At 43.0% G+C, this 25705-nt stretch overlaps 1 protein-coding gene across 1 annotated transcript; it reads right to left on the bottom strand.

Moving 5' to 3' along the window:
- Window positions 1-8124: 8124 nt before the first annotated feature.
- LOC145419083 (histone H2A-like) lies at window positions 8125-8487 on the bottom strand. Its single transcript, XM_080287325.1, has one exon. The coding sequence runs from the start codon at window positions 8485-8487 to the stop codon at window positions 8125-8127; it is 363 nt and encodes a 120-aa protein (XP_080143451.1).
- Between the last annotated feature and the right edge of the window lie 17218 nt (window positions 8488-25705).

Below are 25705 nucleotides of genomic sequence, written 5' to 3'. Positions count from 1 at the left end.
ACTGAAACTCCTCTTGATCAATCCATGGTCCAACATATACTTGATCTCATTATCGAGAGCTTTCTGTCTGACAAGGTTGATGCGGTAGGGAGCTAATTTTACAGGGTTACTATCCTCAACGTCAATGTCCTGAGTAGCCCAAGTTGTCAATCCCGGTGAATCTCCAAAAACTTTCGGATGTTTCCATAATCTGTTGCACAGCTCTTCTCGCTTTACTGGATCAAGGTGTCGCAATTTCTCCACTAGAGCTGCATAACCATTGCCCTCCCATAGGTCAGCTGGTAACATCTCACCACGACTAAGCACTTCCTCATGCTCCTCCAACTCACTACCAACTGCCAAAACTACAGGAGCACTCTTATCCCTTGTTCCCTCAACGTCCACTCCAAAGTCATCTTCTAGGGACTGTGGCTGTAACCCTGGTCCACTACTCACATCACCGGCACCAACAGCTCCCTCCACAGCACGTTCCTTTGATGTCACGTCCTCCCTTCCCCGGCCTTCACATCCCAGGTGAGAGACATCAGCAGTCATCCCACAATGAGAATCAACTGGGCGGTTGTATGGCTTCAACATATTAATGTGGCACAACTGAGTACTCTTCCGCCTATCTGGGGTAACAATTAGATAGTCAAGTTCCCCAACTCTCTTCTTCACAATATAAGGACCACTGAATCTAGCCGCCAGAGGTTTTCCTTGCATGGACACCAGTGCCAAAACTTCATCTCCTTGCTTAAACTCACGACTTCTGACCTTCTTATTGTAATGAGCCTTCATTTTCGCTTGAGCCCCGATTATATGGTCATGGGCAAGCTCTAAAGCGCAATGCAGTCTCTCCTGAGTGCGGCAGACATAGTCAAGCATGGATTCCTGGCTGCCAGATTTGTTGTTACTCCAGGCCTCTCGCACCACATCCAAGGGACCACGAACTCTGTGCCCAAACACTAACTCATTGGGTGAAAATCCCAGTGACTCAGTTGGTACCTCTCTCACTGCAAACATAACAAAGGGTACCGCTAGGTCCCAATCCTTTCCACTATCATAGGAGAAGGTGCGCAGCATTGTCATTAAGGTCTGATGATGCCTTTCCAAGGCACCTTGTGACTGCGGATGGTAGGCACTGGACAAAATGTGCTTGATGCCCAACTCTGTCATTGTCTGCTTAAACAAATTAGATGTAAAATTTACTCCACGGTCTGACTGCAACTCCTTGGGCAGGCCAAAATGAGTAAAGAACAGGATAAGTTGCTTGACTACTGACTCGCCTGCATGCTTCTGATTGGTATAACCTCTGGGTATCGCGTTGTAACATCCATTATGGTTAACAAATACTTGTTTCCAGCAGAAGTAGGAGGTAAAGGGCCCACGATATCAATGATTACCCGGGTAAACGGAGGTTCAACTGCAGGAATGGGAGTCAAAGGGGCCACAGGAAGAACTTGATTAGGCTTGCCCACTATCTGACACGTGTGACAGCTCTTGATGTACGCAGCAACTTGTCCCGGCATACTTGGCCACCAAAAGTTGTATCTTAAGCGCTGCACTGTCTTTCTATTTCCCAGGTGACCTGCTAAAGGTCCCTCATGTGCTAACTGTATTAACGGCACCCTATACTGCACAGGCACCACCACCTGCACTAACTCACCCACTCCTCCATCCACCGTGGCGCCAGTGGGCGTCCATCGGCGATGTAAAACATTGTCTTTAATCAGGAACTCCTCCTTACCACACTCCATACTTCTTTCTTCCCTTACTCGAGCAAACAAGGGCTTTAATGTTACATCCTCCTGTTGCTTCACCCTCAATTCTGCTGGCCCAACACCCATCAGCTCTACTGAGGACTGAGATAAGGGACTGGTCGGGACACTGGATTGCGAAGGGCGATCAGTCTCAGCGCCACCTCTAGTACACTCAACAGGGGAAGGAATGTCAGAATCCACACTGACATCAACATCACCTCTACCCTCAACAGTGACACTCTGTTCCTCAGGCGCGTTTGACGGTGGTCCTGCATCGCCGCAGTCGACCCCAGCGTCCTGAAATTCTTCTAATTCAGTCGGTGGGCTGGGTTCAGTCTCCACACAGACACACTCAGCACCACCTCTAGTGTCCTGATTGGGAAGTTGGGCGGCGCCCATGCACGCATTCCCACTCTCCTCACCCACCACAGCAACACCCTGCTCACTAGGTTCCTCTATTGGTGGCCCTGCCTCATCACAGTCGACCCCAAGAACCTGTGACTTCGCCAGTTCTTCCTCCCAGGCTGCAACCTGTGCCATTGATCTTGTAATTGCACAGACCGGGAACATGGCTTCCACTTCTGCATCAACTTCAATACCAATTTCCGGGGCGTCAAAACACTTCTCTGCCACAACAACTGGTGGGGGAAGAGATGGAAATACTTTCTCCCCAGCCAGGTCGTACCCCAGCAGAAAATCAACCCCCTCTACTGGCATTACATCAGCAACAGCGACTTGAGCTGCAGCCTGAACAATGGGGCAATCGAGTTCCACATGAACATAATCATAGTATTCATCTGAATTCATGCCTCTACACAGTACATACTTCCCTGAGTTTACAGGCCCTCCAGTCACGTTTCTGCACACAGACTGTTGTGCACCGGTAGCACGAACCACAGTAACTGGATAATTGATCCCATGAATTTTCACTGTGCCGTGACACATAAAAGGTTTACACCAGTTTAGGGACGATTTCTGAGGCAGTTCATCCGGAGGTGGTGTAGGATGTTGGGTAATTTTTTCAGCCTGAGCTGGCAGCGAGCACAGCCGGCTGCACTCCAGCTTTCCACAGACTTCTCCCTCACCGTTACCACTCTCCCAACTCCTCTCGTTCACCTGACTCGAACCTACAACTAGTGCCACTGGTTTGGCATTTTGGGAGGCCTTCTACTTAGGGCAGTTAGGCTTGATGTGCCCACTCTGTTTGCAAAAGTAACAAAGTAGCTTCGAACTGGATACAGGGCTCTTTCTCCCTGAATTCCTTTTCTCCTCTGGACTTCCCTTGGACTGATTCACAGAAGATTTATCCCAGGCCGGACCACTCACAGTCCTCTCCTTGGAATACTGAAAATTAGCATACTTGACCCCCATACTCTGCAAGGCCAACACCCGGTCATCAGCCCACGTCGCTGCTTCCTTCAAGGTCTTAAATCTCTTCTCCCTAATTTTAACACCAATTTCTTTGTCAGCCATGTTGGTAAAATGTTCCATCAAAAGCAGTTCACGCACCTCGTTATACGAAGTGGCGCTCTCACTCAGCAACCACTCGTCTAACGTCTCCTCCAGATACCTGGCGTAGACCATATAGGTGTCAGCAGGTCTTTTCCGAGCACCACGGAACAACAACCGATAAGCCTCTGGTCTAAGTTCATATGCCTTAAGAATGGCTGCTTTAAATTCATCATAATCATCTACATCCTCAGGGCTCATCCTATTATACGCTTCCAAAGCTTTTCCCTTCAGCACATTAGATACCAAGCCCACCCAGCGCTGCCTGGGCCACTCAAACTCCCTAGCCTTCTTTTCAAACCTGACAAACCATTCTGTCACCTTCAACTCATCAAATGCTGGCACTAATTTCAGACTCCTTGAGAGCCAACTCTCCCTATCCTCTGCACGGCCTGAGGTATGGGTATCTGAAGTAGACCTATTAGCAGTCACCTCCAAGCGAGTCTTCTCCAGCTCAAATCGCATTTTTTCACGCTGCAACTCCATCTCTTCTTTCTCTCTTGCACGCTGCATCTCCATCTCTTCTTTCTCTCTTGCATGCTGCATCTCCATCTCTTCTTTCTCTCTTGCACGCTGCATCTCCATCTCTTCTTTCTCTCTTGCACGCTGCATTTCCATCTCCATCTTTTTCAACTCCAACTGCAACTGAGCCTCCGGTGACAAGACTGCAGGGTATATGGGAGTGGAATGAACAACTCCAGGGAAAGCACTAGACATACCTGGGGGAACTGCTGTAAACTGGCTCAGCGGCATCATAGATGGTAATGGTGGGGTAGCGAAACAAGGCAGCTCAGCACCATGGTTAAACACAGGGCTCACACGGGGAGTACCTTTGCTATGTGCCTCTCATTGTTCCATATTTTCCTTATCCACAGGTGACTCAGCACGTACGCCTTCTGGTGTAGACACGCGTGACTCCATGGCGACAATTCAATGGCAGTACTGAATAATGAAATAACTTATGCTGACTGAGAAACTTCACACTCATCAACTTCACCTCAAAGCACAGAGAACGCCAAGGTAACGATATCCTAGCAAGAAGAAGGCACTGTTAGGATATCCTGATGCGAGGTCGCCACTGTTATGGTAGCGCCAGCCCGGGGCTATTACCAAAAAGACAACAAGGTAGTTTTAGATGATCGGCCTCCACTGCGTTGTGAAAATAACGCAGACCCCGGCATTCACACTCTGTAAACGAGAGAAAAACTGCGCAATGGAAGAATTATCACTTAAGTACGCAACACTCTGTACTTTGATAGTAACAAACGGAACAGCCTACCTATGGATCTAGCCTACTATCATCACTACCGGAAATAATACCGCCCGAGACACTCTACAGGAACACCTCCCACTGATTTCCGGTGGTGACGAATTTCTACTTAACCCGTGTCCAAGGGGGAACGCAGTTGATAGCTCACGATAGTTCTCACTAGCCTTGTGCAAGGAGATGGGATTGAACTGTGTAGGGGTTAGGGGTGTGTGTGTGTATGTACGTGTGTTGGGGAACGTTAATAAAGGCAGCGAGAGGACCACGGTGAGCCAGACTGGCCCTCCAAAGACAACACGGTCACAAAATCAAATAAATTAGCTACTTCCCTCAGTCAGCAAACAAAAGAATAAAATAAACTTAAATGAAAACGCCAGCCCGGCACAAAAATGACTGGGGAGAGAGAGAGTGTACACACACACACATGATACTGAAGCTGGTTGGGAAGACACTAGGGGTGGGCGTAATCTATCTATCTATCTATTGCCAGACGCCTCAATCCCGTTTGGGGTGGCCACAAACAAATCGCCTCCAAGTCGCCCTGTCCCCCGCCATTTCACTCCCCTGCTCCCAACTCACACCCCCCTCTCTCATATACCTCTCCACCCCATCTCTCCATCTCATCCTCGGCCTCCCCCTCCCTCTTTCCCCCTCCACCTCACTCACATACACTCTCTTCGTCAGTCTTTCACCCTCCATCCTCTCCACATGGCCAAACCACCTCAGTGTGTTCCTCATAACGCTTCCTATCACATCCACATCAACACCACAACGCTCCTTTATATCCTCATTCGTCAGCCTGTCTCTCCATGTGACTCCACAGGCTCCTCTTAAATAACTCATTTCCACGGCTCTCACTCTTGACTTGTGTCCTTCCAACAACGTCCACGCTTCACTTCCGTACGTTAGAGTTGGTATCACAATACTGTCATGTAGTAACTTTTTCACTTCCATGCTCACTTCCCTGTTTCTTATCACTGCTTTCAAAGAACCAGCAACCTTTCTTCCCTGCTGTACCCTTTCAAGCACTTCACCCTCCAAACCTCCATCCTTACTCATCACACTACCCAAGTACTTAAACGTACTCACATTTTCCAATTCCTCACCATCCAACCTCGCTGTACATTCACTGACTTCACCTCTCTCAAAGACCATCACTTTACTCTTCCCTACATTCACCTTTAGATTCCGTTTCCTACACACTCTCTCAAACTCATCCACCAAGCCTTGCAGCTCTCCTTCGTCTTCACTCAACAACACGGTATCATCTGCAAACAACAGTACAGGGAGTTTCCAAACACTATCCTCTCTCACCAGGGCCACTCCAACATCCACTACCCTACCTTGTACCTCTTTTATTACCCCATCCATGTACAGATTGAACAACCATGGAGACATGACACATCCCTGTTTCAACCCAACTTTCAAAGAGAAAAATTCACTTAGTTCACCATCCACACGCACTGCAGCCTTCGCACCATCGTACATACTCTTCACAGCATTCAACAACTTCCCATCTATTCCATATATTCTTAACACTTTCCACAATCCTAGTCTATCCACCCTGTCATATGCTTTCTCCAAATCCATGAAAGCCGCATACAACTTCTTTCCCTTCTCTAGAAACTTTTCCACTAAAGATCTGAGAATGAATATCTGATCTACACAACCTCTTCCCTTCCTAAAGCCTCCCTGTTCTTCTCCAACTAATTTCTCTGTTCTTTCTCTAACTCTGTCAATAAGTATCCTACCATACACTTTTCCTATTATACTAAGAAGACAAATGCCCCTATGATTACCACACGATACTGAAGCTGGTTGGGAAGACACTAGGGGTGGGCGTAATCGATTATTTGTAATCGATTACTTCGATTACTCGCCAGAAAAATATTGTAATCGATTATTTTTCCAGTAATCGAATATTTAACTGAGTACTTTTGGTGGATTTTTGTCATACTTCTAGCCATTAACATGCCAGGTTATGGTTTGTTAAACATCTTACGTTTGGCAATGCACTTGCAGTCCTTCGCGACTCGAAAAATTGGAGGCATTTTTGTACAGCAAGTTGTAAATGAATGCCTCGTCTCAGTGGCATAGATAGACGATTTAGCTGCCAACTCCTAGGTATGTATTTTATTTGTGAGAACATTGATATTGATCACTGGTATTTCATTTTGTAAGCATGATATTTGGCGGAAATACCAATAAAGTGACGACTTCCAAATAACCTATCTTCGTTTTGGGGATTGGACATCAGAAACTTTAAGATGACCCATATGATTTTCCTTAACATTAAGCTTATTATTCATGTTACATTACAGTTTTGTAAGATTTCCTTTTGAAGCGGATTTTATAGACATGCATAAGAACAGTACACAAGACGAGATTGTCTCCCGCGGAACGCACAGCTGACTCGTAAACAAAACAATGACAGCCAACTGATCCCCGGGAATGAAGACTTCTTGGTATGTCGCTTGCTTCCTATATTTATAGTTTTGGAAATAATACACACACACACACACACACACACACACACACACACAAACTACCAGGTACCAGGAAACTATCTGCAGTGTGCACTTTGTAACTGACTGCACTCAAACCATCAAATTATAATGATTATACTGTACTTTTATATTGATAGTAATCGAAATAGTAATCGAATACTAATCGATTACTTTCATAAAAGTAATCAGTAATCATGATTACCATTTTTTGCTGGTATCGCCCACCCCTAGAAGACACTCCACTGATGCTAGGCTCGTGTGCAGCCAAGCGTGAACGCATGAATCAGATTAATTAATAAGGAACTTAAATTCGTGCCCCTCTCTCTCTCTACAATGAATTGGTACTTCTAATGCATGCAAAACATCATTAAATATACTGGTAGCTCACATAAGACAATCAAAATAATCAAATGCATTCTCAGCTTGGTATTAAATAAAATTGCCCTCAGTGGCAGGAACGAAAGAAACAAAAGAACTTGTAACACTCGCTAATTTAAACTCCGCGAATGACACGGATACTGCATAATCCCCTAGCCCAGCTGTAACGGCTGCACCCGTGGGAACGGACAGGCGGACAGCGTATATATATATATATATATATATATATATATATATATATATATATACTGTTGAATACATCACCATATCCTCTGTCACTGAACGACTTTGTCCATTCCTTCGATGGTGGGAGAACAGCCATCATCATCACCTATGTCTTCATTCATCCACCAGGCCAGGCAGTTATTTAGGAGGCATAATTATACAGTACAGTATTATGTAGGTGCAGTTGGGAACGGGACAAGACGCTATGTAGTAGTGGGAATATTATTATTATTATTATTAATCGACCTTCACTGATGTCAGTAGCTTCTTACATGCAACCGAACGTAAATATATAGCCACAGACACATGCCAGCATTCAACACATACCACATTCTACGCACATACATACATACAGACAGACACATACATTACAGTATACCAACACATTCATCCATACACAAAGATGATGATGTTGGGCAAAGTCTATTCTCTCTCAAGAAACGAATGTGGCTCCTAAAGGAGCCGATGGAGGTGAAGAAGAAGGATTTCTTGGAAGTGTTTACTTCTTCTCCGTCTTCTTGGGGAGCAGCACAGCCTGGATGTTAGGCAGGACACCTCCCTGGGCGATGGTGACGCCAGAGAGGAGCTTGTTGAGCTCCTCGTCATTGCGGATAGCCAACTGCAGGTGACGGGGAATGATACGAGTCTTCTTGTTGTCACGGGCTGCGTTGCCAGCCAGCTCAAGCACTTCAGCTGCTAGGTACTCCATGACTGCAGCCAAGTAGACGGGGGCACCAGCACCCACACGCTCGGCGTAATTGCCTTTACGAAGGAGACGGTGGATCCTGCCGACGGGGAACTGGAGCCCAGCCCTGCTAGATCGGGACTTGGAGTTTGCCTTCACCTTGCCACGTCCGGACATGGTAGTAGTAGCAGTAGTATCGTCTTCGTCGTCGCTGGAGTAGGAAGACCTTCAGGAGAAGACTAATGCGTCACCCGCCGGTTGGTTGAATATTTTCCCCACAACATGGTGGGGAACGGGCAAACATGAGAGCCCGTCAGGGAAAAATGCAGAAAAACAGCTCCCGTGAAGGAGCAAAGCACGGACGGCAGACTGGCAGACAGGGCAAGGGCGGCAGAGGAAGGGAACGAGGCGATGGTGGAGACAACAGCCCGATGATCGACGAGGCAAGGGGGAGAGAGAGCGATAGACTGCACGGCGCCAGATGAAAAGAGGGGCCGGCAAGCTCAGGTGGATCCCCAAACAACTCGATGATGGCAGGCGGCCGGCTGCACAGATGTTCGAAGATGTTCGTAGAGGGCGGAGAGAGACGAGAGCTTGGTGAACGAAACGGCGCCGATGGTAAGGGCGCCGAAGCTCAGGATCAAAGCGTCCCGACTCCGCCCTCAATCCCCATTCACTCGCTCCAGCTCTCCACTGCAGCAGGTGGACGCACAAAGGTCAGGCCCGGTCCAGGTGATCACGAGGGCACAACCCCAGTCAAGGTATTGGCGGAGGGAGGGTGGTCGGCCAGGTAAAACTGGGCGGACGAGCCTCAACCTCCTGGTGGGCTGACAGGGCACTCCCTTAGATGGAGGACAGGCCCGTTCCTCGGTTGAAACGACTCCAGTGGAGAGCTGGTCCCGCCGGGAACACTGGTGGAGGTGTTGCCTCGGCGAGAGGTGGGCTGCGAGTTTGTCACGTCGTCGTCGTCGTAGAAAGTGGGGGGAAAGAAGGGGGGGGAGGGATTGAAGAGATTAAAGTAGGGAAGTATGAAATTAGTCGGAGATTAAAAGATTGGGGGCCGTCCCCATTGCTGTGTCTTGATTGCTTGTTGTGTATTGTTTTCCTCTTGGTCCTGTTGTGTAGTGGTCACTGCTGATACAGACCGTGGCACTCTCGTGGATGATGGTGGAAGGGCCCTAGTTTATACCCCCGGCCCTACTGAGGGTTGTGCCCCGGTCTGTGTGATGGTGGTGGCGCTGCCCATGTTGGTGGTTGCCTGCCCCTGTAATCTCCATCGACTCCCAGGAGTCACGGAAGGAAGGAGTTTATAGTAGTAGAGAAAGAGGGGGGAGCGAGAAATAATCTTAGTAGGAGAGACAGTCTAGGTTTGTCCCCTCCCCCTTAATTGCCCCGCACGCCTCCCAGGTGCGGTAGCTGGAGAGCGAAGATGGGATTAGGCCCCCGCCCTCCCACAACCGTCCCGGAAGCATCTTTCCCAACTCTGGAAGAGTATATACATAGCGAGAAATTAGAACCAATCAGAGCGCTCGGAGCTTGACGATGACGTCATAGACATTATTGCCAGCTGCGGTCTCAAAGTTAACTTTGAATTTACGCAATTCACGGATTATATGATGTATTTATTCTAGTCAGACACATGTATTAATTGTTGAACACTAATTTAACAACTTTGTTATTTTCAGATGAGATGGATCATGAAATATATTAGCTTTTATTGACTTGCCATATTTGGTAATATTGCACAGTGGCTATTAATTCCTGCTAACAAAGTCGATACTAACTTTAAAAATATATATTTCGATCGCATATGTGGCTAAATAGTATAGTTGTAAACGTTATTATTAACAGTTTAATGACATAAAAATGTTGTTGATACCTAATGGGATGAATAAAACAATACATAAGATGTTAAAGCTGATGGTATGTGACCTACAAGTGGCATACAAACTACAGACAACAACAATCCATCTACCTCGAGGCAAACTTCACCAAGCCGCAACTCGTAAGCCCTTACCCCAAAACCAAGAACTTCAACAACAATGGATTTAATCTTGGACTTAGAAAGTGATGGCTTTAAAAATGTTGACATTGAAAAGGAACAAGACTGTATTAAACTTAGAACAAACGTGAAGTGCAGAGAAGAATTCCAGCAGTGGAAAGAAATTTTTTGTATTAAAAATATGCAGTGTTTTAATTCTTATAAATTGTACCCAGTTGGCGAGAGAAAATTATTTCGCCAAAAACTAATATGTCATCATGGTGTAAAGCATAAAGGATTAAAGAAAACTTCAACAGGGTAACCATATAGTATATGGTACAAATCCTAATGAAATATACAATTACCAATGGAATTACATATATAGTATACAGTCACTAATGGAATTACATATATAGTACCGTATACAGTAACTGAACGAACCTAGTCTAACATCTTCATTTCCACGCATTTTTACAGTTGCAAGGTGTTCTTGGATGTGACCATCAGTATTGTGCACAAGAGGACTCCTGAAAAGTTCAGGGATTTTCCATGTTTTGTGGAGATCTATGGGCAACACAATCACTCCCTTCAAGCAGCAGAGTCTCAACCAGCTGAGAGTAGCAACAAATACAAAGAAGGTGTTTGAGAAGTACTTTGGGCAAGGTACCGTATTGTAATGCATTATTATTTATATTTTTGAAAGACCAAACTAAAAACATTAAAAATGATTAATAAGTGTAGATGAGCATTGAAAATACTAGATGCTCTTTCAAGTGATTTGCAGCATAATTATCCATTTTTCATAATTTTGGGTTCTGCAAGTATTTTGGTGATTTTAAAAGTGGAAAATTTTCATACATTGCTTTCCCTCACAACAAAAGTGTTGAATATATATATATATATTATGTGATAGATTTGCCTACTGTTTTTATGTATGATTACATTTGTATCACTCTTTCCAGAAATGTCAACTGGCAGACTTTATGCACCTTCTCATCCAATGAAATGTAAATAAGCATATCATAAGCTTTAAGCTTAAATATGTAAGTTTTTAATTTAGATAAGAAAGAAGCTTTTAAGTACTGCATAAGCTAAAATATGGTATAGACATAAAGTAAGTCTTCTATAGAGATGAAGAATAAGCTTTAAGTACATTATAAGCTAGAAAAAAATATGTTTAAGGTTAAAATAATTAGCCTAAGCTGTCTATTGAGACTTCAGAAAAAAGCTTTTAAGTATAGCCAACAACAAAATCGGTATTGCCTCAAACTTTAGGGTTTACTACTGTCCTGTGAATCAGGGTATAGTTTCTATGTGTGGTGTTTTGAATCCTGAAACTATGACCCCTAGACTCGAAAAGGCAACATCACTTCTGTTGTAGAGTCTAGTTTTTCTAAATGGAAAATCATAAGCACAATATTGAGTTACATCAACTGTAATACAGTACCGTATTGTTTCCTCTATCAGTTAACATAAATACTGTACAAACAAATAAATATTATACCATGGAATAGGGTATGGTACAGTATAGTATTAAGATAAGGAATAACCATAAGGATGAGCCTATATATGGATAACTAAATACTGTATTAAGATACACTGTGCTATATAATAGTAGATAACTTCAAATTTTAAGCTGGGCATGATACTGTACAATACTACTGTATTTAGAGCGCATGTCAGCATAAAAAATCAAGAGCCTTTTCTTATCAACCTTTGCATACTATATATCTAACTTTTTATTAAGACCTGGTTGGAACAACTGGTTTCTGTCAAAGGTGGATAGTTTTTAATCACCTTGCAGGTCTGGCATAGACAATATGTTGCATATTGCGGGCACGTGGCATGGAGATCATAAGCTAATACAGTGTATATAATTATGTATATACAGTACAGTAATTATATCTTTATATTACAGGCATGACACCAGTGCAGGCACATCATCATCATGTACTCAAGATGGGCCTGTGTGATGATATGTATGGGCAAGCTGATCATGCTGTATATCCAACTCAGAGATCAATTCAGTATATGTGGGACATGTGGCGGAACAGGGAGCATGGTGGATTAAATATGCCAACCATGTTTGAAGCAATACAAAATTATGTGCAGGCCAACCCAGAAGTCATTGTGAAATTTGAACACGACCAAAAGAACTTTTGTGTACCGGTATTGTTGATAACACCATTTATGATGAGGGCCCACAGGCAACTAAAAGAAGCTGGAGAGGTAGTTTTTGTAGATGCCACAGGCTGTGTTGACCAGCTTAACACAGCCGTAATACCATTCTTGTGTGCAGGACCAGCTGGTGCAGTGCCATTAGCAATAGTGTTCACATCTTCTCAAGATGAAGCGACACTTACTAAAAGTTAGTGTACCATATACAGTACTGCTTTTGTTTGTTATTTTGGATACTTAGTATGTTTCCTGATGAAACAATTGGTTATGAATTGTAATTATAATCTTTCTTACTTTGTGCTTGACAGGTTTTGGCATGTTCAAAGAGGCACTTGGCGAGTGCGCCTTTTATAGCAGAGGGGAGCCACAGTGTTTCATGACAGATAACTGCGAAGCAGAAAGGAAGGCTCTTGCGCCACATGGCCTACATCAAAGCTCTTCCTCTGCGTATTCCACATTTTACAGCAAGTATGGCGCTGGCTTCTGGATTCCAAGCATGGCATCCATAAAGAAAATCGCCAAGAGCTTATGGGTGTGATGAAGTCTCTTGTATATGCAAGTTCAAGGGATGAATTCAGCGAATTGTGGAAGAAAGTTGAAGCCAGTTTTCTTCTAGAGAAATACTCCAATTTTAGAAGGTACTTACAGTACTGTATTTATTTTTATCTTTAATTACTTTTTCTTATAATAAGGATCACCAATGATAAATATTGTTTATCTTAGGGGCATGGAAGAAGTTGAGAGGCAGAAGAGAGAGTTATATATAGAAAGGAAGAGAGAGGTGAAAAGATTAGTAAGAGAGAGTAGAAGAGAGTGGATGAGGAATTTGGAAGGAATTTGAGTGTGAAGTGGAGGGACTGTAAGAAAATGTTCTGGAAAGAGGTGAAGAGAGTAAGACGGTGCCAGTGAAGTCAGTAGGGGAGTGAAAGTTAAAGATGGCAGTTTGCTAGTGGAGAAGGGAGGGAAAGTGAGCAGATGGAGAGAACACTTTAAGGAATTGTTGAACATAGAGAATGGAAGTAATGTGAGTATAAGTGGCTGGGAAAAGGAGGAAGGTGAGAAGACAGCAAGAAATCAGTTGGATAGAAGTAGTGGAAGCAATGAAGAAATTCAAATTAGGGAAGGCCTCAGGAATTGATGGAGTGTGTGGTGAAATGCTGAAGCATGGGAGAGAGATAGTAGTAGAAGAGATGTGGAAGATGTGCAGATTGGCATAGGAGGAAGGTAAACTCCCAGAGGATTGGAAGTCAGGTATAATTATTCCCCTGTACAAAGGGAAAGGGGATAGAGAAGTGTGTGGTAATCATAGGGACATTTGTCTTCTTAGTGTAATAGGAAAAGTGTATGGTAGGATACTTATTGACAGAGTTAGGGAAATAACAGAGGAATTAGTTGGAGTACAGAGAGGCTTTACGAAGGGAAGAGGCTGTGTAGATCAGATATTCATTCTTAGATCTTTGTGGAAAAGTTTCTAGAGAAGGGAAAGAAGTTGTATGCGGCCTTCATGAATATGGAGAAAGCATATAACAGGAGGAGGCGGTGGCTCAATCGGTAGAGAAGTGGCTTGCAGTCCTAACGGACCCAGGTTCAAATCCCCGCTGGGGCAGGGAACAGTTTAAAGATTTGAATTTCGTAGAAGCACGCTTTACTGATCTACCAGAAGACCCGCCGACATGTCGTAAAAATACCCCTGCTAATACCTATACACCAGTCCTGTATGAGACAGCCCTAGCATGTATTCAATATGGACGGTGGGTGTTAGTGCCGAAGTGGTGACATATAGAAGTGTATGGTATGTAGGAGGACTACTTGGCCTTGATAGCAGGCTGTGAAGCCTATGCCCAGAGTCAGACACATTAAAAAAAAAAAAAAAAAAAAAAGGAATGTGGAAAGTATTAAGAATATATGGAGTAGATGGGAAGTTGTTGAACACTGCGAAGAGTATGTATGGTGGTGCTAAGGCTGCAGTGCGTGTGGATGGTGAACTGAGTGAATTTTTCTCTTGGAAGGTTGGGTTCAAACAGGGATGTGTCATGTCTCCATGGTTGTTCAGTCTGTACATGGATGGGGTAATAAAAGAGATACAAGGTTGGGCAGTGGATGTTGGTGTGGCCCTAGGGAGAGAGGGTAGTGTTTGGAAACTCCCTGTACTATTGTTTGCAGATGGTACTGTGTTGTTAAGTGAAGATGAAGGGGAGCTGCAAGACTTGGTGGATGAGTTTGGGAGAGTATGTAAGAAACTGAATCTAAAGGTGAATGTAGGGAAGAGTAAAGTGATAGTCTTTGAGAGAGGTGAAGTCAGTGAATGTACAGTGAGGTTGAATGGTGAGGAAATGGAAAATGTGAGTACATTTAAGTACTTGGGGAGTGTGATGAGTAAGGATGGAAGTTTGGAGGGTGAAGTGCTTGAAAGGGTATAACAAGGAAGAAAGGTTGCTGGCTTCTTGACAGCAGTGATAAGAAACTGGGAGTGAGCATGGATGTGAAAAAGTTACTACATGACAGTATTGTGATACCAACTCTAACGTATGGAAGTGAAGCTTGGATGTTGTTGGAAGGACACAAGTCAAGAGTGAGAGCATTGGAAATGAGTTATTTAACCCACCCCGTCCTGACAAGTTTCCTAGTAGTGGTACCCCCCAGTCCCAACAAATTTTGGACCCTCTTTTTTTTGGCTCAAATTTCTGCTTTTGGTGAGAAACAAAGGAAAATCACAATGAAAGTGGTTACTGGGGTCGTCAAGTGGCCTAAACAGGTATAGTTACATTACACCTGGTATCATGTTCTGTGGAGGTGCACTGCTGCTCTCACATTTTCTATGGTAGGTATTAATATGGAAAACAATACTGATTACGTACGGTACATATTTATTTATTACAAAGAAAGAAACATGTAGTACAAGAGTATATTGGTTTTTATACAGAAAACATATGAAATAAGGAATGTTCCATTGGGCGGAAATAGCGAAATCGCCCAATTACAGTAGGTCACAGATGGTAGGGTAACATTGTTGTTTCATCATAAATTGTATTTTTTTCAAGTTCCATAATACTTTCCCAATGACATCATACCATTTTCCACTTTACAGAATTGTTTTCACATATTTACAGGCCTTACGATAATATTTTGCATAATAATAACACTTATTTACCTAGTGACTTCATGTTCTGTCAAATTATGCACCTTGCAATTTTGGCACGTTTAAGTACGTCAGCGGGACGTGAGATTACATCATGTTTGGACGTACAAGAACGTCGTCAGGACGGGGCGGGTTAAGAGAAGCCTGTGGAGTTACATGGAGAGACAGGCTGACAAATGAGGATATAAAGGAGCATTGTGGTGTGGATGTGGATGTGATAGGAAGCATTAGGAAGAGCACACTGAGGTGGTTTGGCCATGTGGAGAGGATGGAGAGTGAGAGGCCAGACACCTTAATCCCGTACGGGATTAAGGCGTCTGGCAATAGATAGATAGATAGATAATTTTTTTCTTCTCTAAGTTTCCATTTTTTTTTCTCTCTCAAAATAGATTTTGATTTTATATTTGCAGTTATCTAACATCTCTGGTACAAAGAAGAGAAGAGTGGCCGATCGCTTTCCGAGCTGGTGCGATGTTGCGGGGGCATCACACCAATAACTATGCAGAATCAACAATCTGCATAATTAAGGATATTGTCCTCAATAGGTAAGGATTAACTAACTCCTAATAAAACAGAGTTTCTTATTTGGCATTATATTTTGACTTATGTCTTCCAAATTGTATACAGGTACTCCTCGACTGATGGTGGGGTTTAGGACTAAGACATCCATCATAAGTTGAAGCAGTCGTAAATCGAAGCAATAATGAATTTTTGTACTGCATGTGAATAATGCAAGAAAATATTAATGGAATCTCCCAATAAATTTGAATAAACTCTGATAACACTCAAACAGTGAGACTACATATGATATTATCACCATCGTAATTTTGAATCCTTCGCAAGTCGAAGCATCGTAAAATGAGGAGTGCCTGTACATTCTTGTATTAAGCATTCAGACTTACAATGTATTATTCATATTATGGTTTTTACTATTATTTCAGATGCAAGGCCTACAACACTGCGCAGCTGCTGGTCTTCATGGTGATCTTCGACTGTTACATGAGACAGCGGTTGGGGGACGAAACACTGCGCCGACGACGGGTGAAGTCCATTACTGTTGACAAGGTAGCAGTTGATGCAGTAAAATCCGTTGGTGGAGGTCTATACTGTGCAAAGGCAGTCTGACCAAACACAGGTGTATGAAGTTGACCTCTCCATTGGCATGTGCACGTGTGTGAAAGGACAAAATGGGGCCATCTGTAAACATCAGATTGCATGTGCAGACTATGGCATGACAGCAGTGTCCCAAATCTTTGTATTGACCAGCAGTAGTCGGCAGTGGTTGGCAGCCTTAGCCGTTGGCACAGAAAAAGCCACTAAGGAGAGTTTCTTTAAAGGTTTGACTGAGGTAGAAGAAAATGAAAATGAAAGCAATGGAGGAAATGGGACAGATGTAAAGATGGAAACAGATGCAAAGATGGAAACAGATTCAAGGATGGAAACCGATGCAAGAGAGTCTGGAAATATTGCTGAAGACACTGTTGACCTAACTGCTGAATCAAAAGTAGTAGCAGAGGAGCTAATTGAAACAACTGCTATGTATGGAAATTTAGAAACTCGAGTGGCCCTGCAAAGATTCCTTCAGAAAATAGGTTCAGTTAAAACTGCAAATCACCTGAACACCTTGCTGAACTGTGCAGGCTCATCGGTGAAGTATGGTGGAGCTGGTCATGGGAAGATTCCTGGCCAACCAACTTCCATAGCAAGAAGGTCCCCAGGAATGCCAAGAGGAGCAGCCCCCTTCAGTAAAGGACGTTGACCATCAGCAGCTCTGTCATCGAAGCCAAAGTGTCCCCTCAACCTTGCTCATAATGTAGAGTGCAACGTTGCAAATGCAAAGTCGCATGGCAGCAGTCATTGAACCAGAGGGCAGCTGAAGCAGGTTGCTGCTATAATGTTCACATAATATAGTGTTTTGTGCCAGTCTGTGATATTGCTTTCATGTACTTTCCAAAACATCCACAACAACACCACAACACTTTTGAACTTCCTCATTCGTCTGTCTCTCCATGTAACTCCACATCCTCTTCTCAGGTAACTTTATTCCCTCTGATCTCACTCTCGATTTGTGTCCCTCTAGCAAGGTCCAAGCTTCACTTCCATACATTAGAGTGAGATTCAGAGTACTATCATGCAATGACCTCTTCACTTACATGCTCACTCCCTATTCCTTGTCACTGCCCTCAGTGTGCCTTGCAACCCTCTTTTTTCTGCTGCACGCTTTCTCGCACTTCATTCTCTAAACTTCGATCTTTGTTCATCACACTACTGAAGGTTCTCAGATTCTCCATTTCCTGACCATTCAACCTCACTAGGCATTTTGTGGCATCGCGCCTTTCAAAAACAATAACTTTACTCTTTGTTACATTCACTTTCAATTTTCTTCTTTTCACAAACACTTCCAAACTCATTCACAGAACCCTGCAGCTCCCATTCATTTTCTCTTAAAACTGTGTCATCAGCAAACAACAGTACAGGCAGTTTCCACACTGCCCTCCCGCACTAGGGACATTCCAATATCCACTGCTCTACCATATATTTCTTTTATCACACTATCCATGTATATGCTGAACAACCACGGAGACATGACACACCCCTACCTCAGTCCAACACTCAGATAAAAGAACTTGCTCAGTTGATTTTCCACCGCATTGCCGCCCTAGCACCCTGATACATATTCTTAACAGCATTCAGCAATTTCCCATCTACTTCATATATTCTTAGCTCCTTCCACATTCCTTGTCTGCTGTCTACTCTGTCATATGCTTTCTCCGGGTCCATGAAGGTTGCATACAACTTCTTTCCCCTCTCAAAATACTTTGCACCTAACTGAGAGTATATGGTCAGCACACCCCCTCCCCTTTCTGAAGCCTCCCTGTTCTTCTGCTAATCCCTCGGTTATCTCCCTGAGATAGGCCATTACCCCATCCCCTGTACACTCCCGTATCAGACCGTCTCATTCATCATCCACACATACATAATCAATCATTGCCTTACGTTCAGTCATCTCATCTCCCATTCATCTTATATTTCTCCATGTATACTGATGGATCAGCCTGTACCTGAAAAGGGTATTGGTGATCACCTAGCCCTTCCCAGCACACACCTCCATCAAGGCTCTACCATTCCCATCCATTTCAGTGGGTATACCCCACTGGCTAACCACTCTCTATTCTTGCATTCCCCACTTAACCATTCATATCACCAATCAAAAACACTCTCATTTTTATCAGACCTGTCCAGTTATGCTTCTGCATTCTCCCAGAACTCAGCTTTCACTCTAAACATTTTCTTAAATATTATTTTATAGCAGTTTGTTTCGGATTTCAATAAATTTATAAAAAATTGAAAATAAACATTCACTTAAATATTATTTTACTGCAGTTTGTTTCTTTTAGATTTCACTACTGTAGAAATTTCAGTCTTAGCTCAGTATTAAGTACACTACTGTAGCCCCCCAAAAGCTGTACTGTACAGTACCGTAGTATACTTGTATAAAAATTGTGGTTTTTGCTGATCTTATATTTTACCACAAGTCCACTCTAGCTTTAAAAAGGTATTCTGTACAGTACTGTAATAAGAACTGCCATATGCTTAAACAAAATGTGGACGATATAATTTTGACGACACAAATTTCTTTGCATAATTTCAGGGGTACATTTTGCTCTTGACAACTGTGAGCTGGTATATACATTGTGTTCTACCCATACTATTGTTAGCTCTGGCTGTAATTAATACTGTACGGTATCTGTTATCAATGCATAATCTTATGTTGAAAACGAGGTGTGAATTGAAGTGTCATTCATATTTTGTTAAAGCATATGGCAATAACTAATAAATTTATGCATAAATTCCAGTCTAGCTCAGCTCAGTAATAAGTCTAGTCTAGCTGCCAAAAAGATATTCGGTACTGTTATAATAGCTAAGAAAAATAAATACTCAATGAAATAATCACTTTTTATTCCATTGTACACAATGAATGACAAGTAAAAACCAGGTAAGGTAAAGAGATCTTGAAGGCAAAAGGTAATCAAACAGCATCCACCTTACAAAGGCCATTTTTGACGTTGTGTTATTTTACGAGTACAACAGCTTGTACAGTACCTTGAAAAGCAGCCTTACACAGCTTAGTTACTGATAGGATGAGCTTAGTAAGTTACTATACTGGCATAGTAGACTAATTTTGATCACCAAACAAAACAGCCCTATAGGTTTACTTGAGGACACAGTATTAATAAGCTCTCTCTAAATAATTTAATGAATGGAGCTTATACTGTAGCATAGAAACAATCACTTTATTCCATTGAACACAATGAATGACAAGTAAAAATTCGGTAAGGTAAGGAGATTTGGGGGACAAAAGGTAATCAAACTAACCACCATTTAATGGTAATTTTTGACGGTGTGCTATTTTACAACAGCTTGTACAGTACCTTGAAAAACAACCTTACAAAGCTTAGTTACTGATAGGATGAGCTTAGAGAGTTACTATATTTGGCACAGTAGGCTAATTTTGATCACCAAAACAAAACTGCCCTATAGGTTTACTTGAGGACACATTAGCTCTCTCTAAATAATTTAATAAATGGAGCTTATACTGTATCCGTGTAAATAGCACATTATTTCAATTATGATTCCTTTTCATGACCTAGTAATGGCCAGTATACTGCCTTCAATACAAAGGACAGTAATAAACCTTATTACCTAATATGGTATGTCCATAATACGTAGTGTAGGCCTATTTCTCTCTCTCTCTCTCTCTCTCTCTCTCTCTCAAAAAGCTATAATTTTAAGGCTATTGTACTAATAATTTTATGAAAATATAATTAAATTGGTGAAATTTGTCTCAAAATAGATGGATTGTTGTTGTCTGTAGTTTGTATGCCACTTGTAGGTCACATACCATCAGCTTTAACATCTTATGTATTGTTTTATTCATCCCATTAGGTATCAACAACATTATTATGACATTAAACTGTTAATAATAACGTTTACAACTATACTATTTAGCCACATATGCGATCGAAATATATATTTTTAAAGTTAGTATCGACTTTGTTAGCAGGAATTAATAGCCACTGTGCAATATTACCAAATATGGCAAGTCAATAAAAGCTAAATATATTTCATGATCCATCTCATCTGAAAATAACAAAGTTATTAAATTAGTGTTCAACAATAATCATATGTTTGACTAAAATAAATACATCATATAAGCCGTGAATTGCATAAATTCATAGTAAACTTTGAGACCGTAGCTGGCAATAATGTCTATGACGTCATCGTTTAGCTCCTCGCGCTCTGATTGGTTCTAATTTCTCCCTATGTATATACCCATCCAGAGTTGGGAAATATGCGTCCCGGAACACGTGCGTCGGCACTCAGGGGAGCGGAGGTGTTGGTTTGTTCTTATCTGCACATGTGTATGAGTTGATGCTCGGATATTCTTCTGTGTTGTTATATACTCCTTGTTTTTGATATTGTTATTTATTTATTTATATTGTTTAATTGTTGTTTCACATACTCGTATACATATATAACTTACGTACATGTACTGTAGACTTTTTTTTTCTTAGTATTGTTATTGTTACTGTTATTAGTATTATTCGTTTGTGTTTTATTTTATTTTATTATTTTTTATTTATTTTATTATTTTTTTGTATTCCTTTCTTTCATCTTTCTTTTCTTTGTGTTCTTTTCTTTCTGTCTTTTCATTGGAGGGAGGGGGGGGGAGGATAGCACTAGGAGAGGTCCACATGCATGTCAGCCACGTTGTACTCCGAGAGTGCACGAGTCATAGGCTGCATATGGGCCGTCTCTGGCTGTTTCCAACCCACTTCACGTTCCTGACTCCGCCGCCAAATGTGACAGCTTCTTACATTTGGGTTTCGGGAGCTAGCACACTGGGCGACGGAGTGCATTCACTCTGGTGTGGGTCGGAAAGGACTGGGTAACGCAATTGCCACGCTCCCGGTTGTCGGGCAGGAGTGGCGGAGGTGGGGTGGTGGTGAGGTGCGCCCGGCTCAGGTCGCCAGGTGTGCGGCTTATAGGGTAGTGGGGGGGGGGACGGGGGGTGCGGTGAGGTCTGGTGGTTTGGGGAGTCCCCGGCGCGGCAAGTCACGGTTTCACTCGTTTTCGTTGTGTTTCTTTATCTCGTGACTAGCGTGTTGTTATTTATTTTCCTTTTCTTTAAGTTGATTTGTTGTTATTCATTATTATTATTGTTACTATTATTAGTGTTACTTTATTTCTTTATTTAGATATGTGTATATTCTTTGTATTCTTTTTCTTTCTTTCTTTCCATTAGGGGTAAGGGGGGATAGCACCAGGGGTGCGGTGAGGTCTGGTGGTTCGGGGAATCCCGGGCGCGGCAGGTCGCGGTTTCACTTGTTTTCGTAGTTTTTCTTTATTCCGTATTTTGCGTGTTGTTGTTGTTGTAATTTTTCTTGCGGTTGTTTAGGGACTTCTGTAGTTTGTGTTCACATTCTTGTATATCCTGTGGGTGTACAGTCACTGCCATACACCCCCAGTCTATACGCGTGCATAACATGCTTTGTCAGTCATTCATTCAACCCTCCCCGTACGTTCAGCCAGCCGGTGTCTCGCCCATCCGACGTCACCATGAGTGGCGCCGGGTGTGGCGGGCCAGGAGCCGGTCGCACTAGGAGAGGGGTTGAATTATCGGTATTATAAGGATGTATAAATTGGGTTGGGTGGCGGTCTGTTGATGTTCATGAGGGAGCTGGGGAACCATTCATGCATCCTTCCGTATTCTTTGTTTGTAATATTTTCATAATTTTGGTCCCTGGTCTCCTCCAGTTTTTTCCAGATTTTTCTGCTCTCCTATGCATACGAGTGTTCAGGGCAGTTATTCTGTGTATGTTGTGCAGTTGTTCAGTGCCGTAGTCATAGGGGTAATGATCGTTTTGTGCATACCTTAGTGCTTTGTTCAATATCCTTTGTAATTTCAGCTTCTGGGTGTTCAAGATTGTGTTTAGTGGCACGGTAGGGTATTCTAGTAGTGGGAGAACATAGGATTTTACAAGGTGACTCTTGATTTTGGTGTTCAGCATTTTAAACCGATAGAGGGTGGACAGCGCTGATTTCCCCTTACCAATTCTTTCTGTCACATGCTTGGTAATTCCAGCTCGTGTTATTGTAAGGCCTAGCATGCTTCCTTCATTGTTTGTATCCAACAGCTCACCGTCCACTACTATATCCTCCATGTATTTTTGTGCCAGCGGTATGATTTTGAATTTTTGTTGGTTTGTTTTTATTTTCCATTGTTTTTCATATTGACTGATTCGGGCAATTTCCCTAGCGACCTTACTGGCCATCATGCGTTTAGATCGTCCTTGGTACGTCACTACTTGGGTCACGTCGTCGGCGTACATTATGTCGAGGCAGTCTGGGGGTGGGGGGGGAGTGTCTCGAGTGTAGAGAATGTACAGGGTGGGGGAGAGGACGCTCCCTTGAGCCACCCCACTGTCGAGCTGTAGTGTGTCGCCTAATTTGTCCTTGTGTCTGATTCTTGCTGTGCGGTCGGTGACAAAGTCGCATAAGAGTTTTTCAAGGATGGTCGGGAGTCCGAGTTGCAGTAGTTTATACTTTAGTCCTTCATGCCAGACCTTGTCGAAGGCTTTACTTACGTCCCTAAGGACCAGGCAGCATTGTTCCCGCCTCGACAGTGTTTGTGCAATCGTTTCGTATGTCAGGGCTATGGCTTTGGTCGTGTCTTTCTGTGGTCGGAAGCCGTACTGTCTCGGGTTATGAAGTCCGTTCGTCTCTAGGTAGAGTCTGAGTCGCTTGTTGATAATTCTTTCAAGTAGTTTGCCTGGTACTTCGAGCAGTGAGATTGGTCTGTAGTTTTCAGGTCTCGTGTCTGTCTTTCCTGTCTTTGGTATCATCACTAGTACAGCTTCTTTTAGTCTGTCAGGATAGTATCCCGCGGATAGCGAGGCGTTAAAAATGTCTATGAGTCGTTCTATCATGAATTGCGAACATTCCATGATAACTTGTTTGTTGATTCCGGTCAGTCCTGGGGCCGTGTTCTTCGTTTTAGCAACTACTGTCCTTAGTTCGTCTATTGTAATTCGTCTGGTGAGGGGATCGTTCATTAGTCTGGAGAAGTCAGCTGTGTCATGAGGGGTGATTCTGTCTCTATTGCCATAGAGGGAATGAAGGACCATACGTTCGTTATTCTCGTCAAAGTCGTCATTTTCGTCGTCGGAGATTCGAAAGATGTCACGCCATAGGTTGGTGAAAAGAGTCAGTTGTCCTTGGGAAGAGAGGCTTGGAGAGGGTTGGAGTTGCTCTCGTGTGGCCAGTCAGCTCAGACGTGCCTGAGACCTGTGGTAGTGTTGTGCTAGTGTGCTTTAGTGATCTGTGATAGTGGTTGTGTTAGTGTGTTGTAGTGATCAGCGATAGTGCTGTGCTAGTGATCCGTGAGAGTGTGTGTTGTGGTGACCCGTAGTGACCCGTGATAGTGTGTGCTACCTTGTGTGAACTAGTGCGTAATGGCTTCCTCGGCAGAGAGCTGTGTCCCCACTGCAGGTACTGAAAAGGACTACCTTGAATTAAAGGAGGAACTTCTCGAACTGAAGCGGGAGATACAAATTCTCAGGCAGGAGAAGGCACAGATGAGGGTATTGTTGGAGGAGATGTTGGAGGAGAAAGAGAAAAAGGCTGAAGGTTGGACACTAGTTAACAAGGGTGCAACGAAGTTCACCCTTAAAAAGCAAACGGAAATTAAGACAACTAATACATTCGACGCACTACGGGACGAATGTGAAGGGAAGGCAGAGAGGGAAGTAGAGGAGAAGGACGGTGAGAGAACATCCAGTACAGGTAAGTATAAACAGAACAAGAAAGGTAAGAAAAATGTTGTTGTTGCTGGAGACTCCCAGGTGAGATATCTGAACAGGGCCATGTATACTCCACTCGCTAAACATGTGTGTCTTCCAGGGGCCAGGGTGGCTAATGTGGTAGAAAAAATTTCAAATATCGTAAAGGAAAGTGGTGACAAACCCACTGTGTGCCTCAGTGTAGGAGGCAATGATATTAGTAGCCGTAAGAGTGAGGTACTGTGGAAAAGGTACAAGTTGATGTTAGAAAAGGTTAGGGAGAGGGGGGGAACCCCTGTAGTGCTTGGTGTTTTACCAAGGTGGCGGGTTGGAAGGGAATGGTTGAGCAGAGCAATAGGGTTTAATTGCCGCCTTGAAAGGTATTGCAAAGATAATGCAATACCTTTCATAGACAGCTGGGACCGGTTTTATGGACGGAGTGCCTTGTATAGTTGGGATGGGACTCATCTTAGCAGGCAGGGAGTTACTGTTTTAGCTGGAATGATAGATAGGGAGTTGGAGGGATTTTTTCGAGATTGAGAAGTAGGTGTACAGGAAGATGCAGCAACTACACTCAGAAATCATTATTACCATGTTTGGATAGATGCATCGATACTTGCAAAATTAAGAACAAAAGTTCAACCAATAGTGTAGATACATCCACTCAGGCACCTCAAATTGAGCAGGCGATGATAGGTGATAGAACAAGCGATGATAGAAGGGCGATAAGCGATAGTACAAAAAATTGTTACATTAGTAAAGTAAAGAGTTTCCCAGTTAGTAATAAAATAAATAACAGCAAATGCCAAGGTAGAGGCATAACTACTAGTAATAATCTGAAAGTGTACTACACAAACAGCCGGAGTTTACGTAATAAAATGGATGAACTGAGGGCTTTAATTTGTACAGAGAAAATAGACATTGCCGTTATTAGTGAAACTTGGATGAATACAGACACTCGAGAATTTTTAGCAGAATATCAGATAAAAGGCTATAATATTTTTGTGTCAAACCGTCAGGGAAGAAAGGGGGGAGGGGTAGCTATTTATGTAAAGGATTCATTAATCTGTTATAATAAAGAAGACATTAAAGTAAATAGGGACACAGAAAGTGTCTGGGTTGAAATTAGTAACAATAGGGAGAAATTAGTCTTAGGAGCAATTTACAGATCTCCTAAATTAAGTAGAGCTGATAGTAAATACCTTTGGGAGGAAATGAGGAAAGCATCACAGTCCAGCTTAGTAATAATTGTAG

The sequence above is a fragment of the Coenobita brevimanus genome, chromosome 117 (genome assembly GCF_032717465.1).
Source record: "Coenobita brevimanus isolate Jiangsu-jjx chromosome 117, ASM3271746v2, whole genome shotgun sequence".
In the NCBI taxonomy this organism is placed as follows: Eukaryota; Metazoa; Arthropoda; class Malacostraca; order Decapoda; family Coenobitidae; genus Coenobita; species Coenobita brevimanus.
Note: the sequence above shows the minus strand (reverse complement) of the source record. Positions and strands in the feature narration are given on the sequence as shown.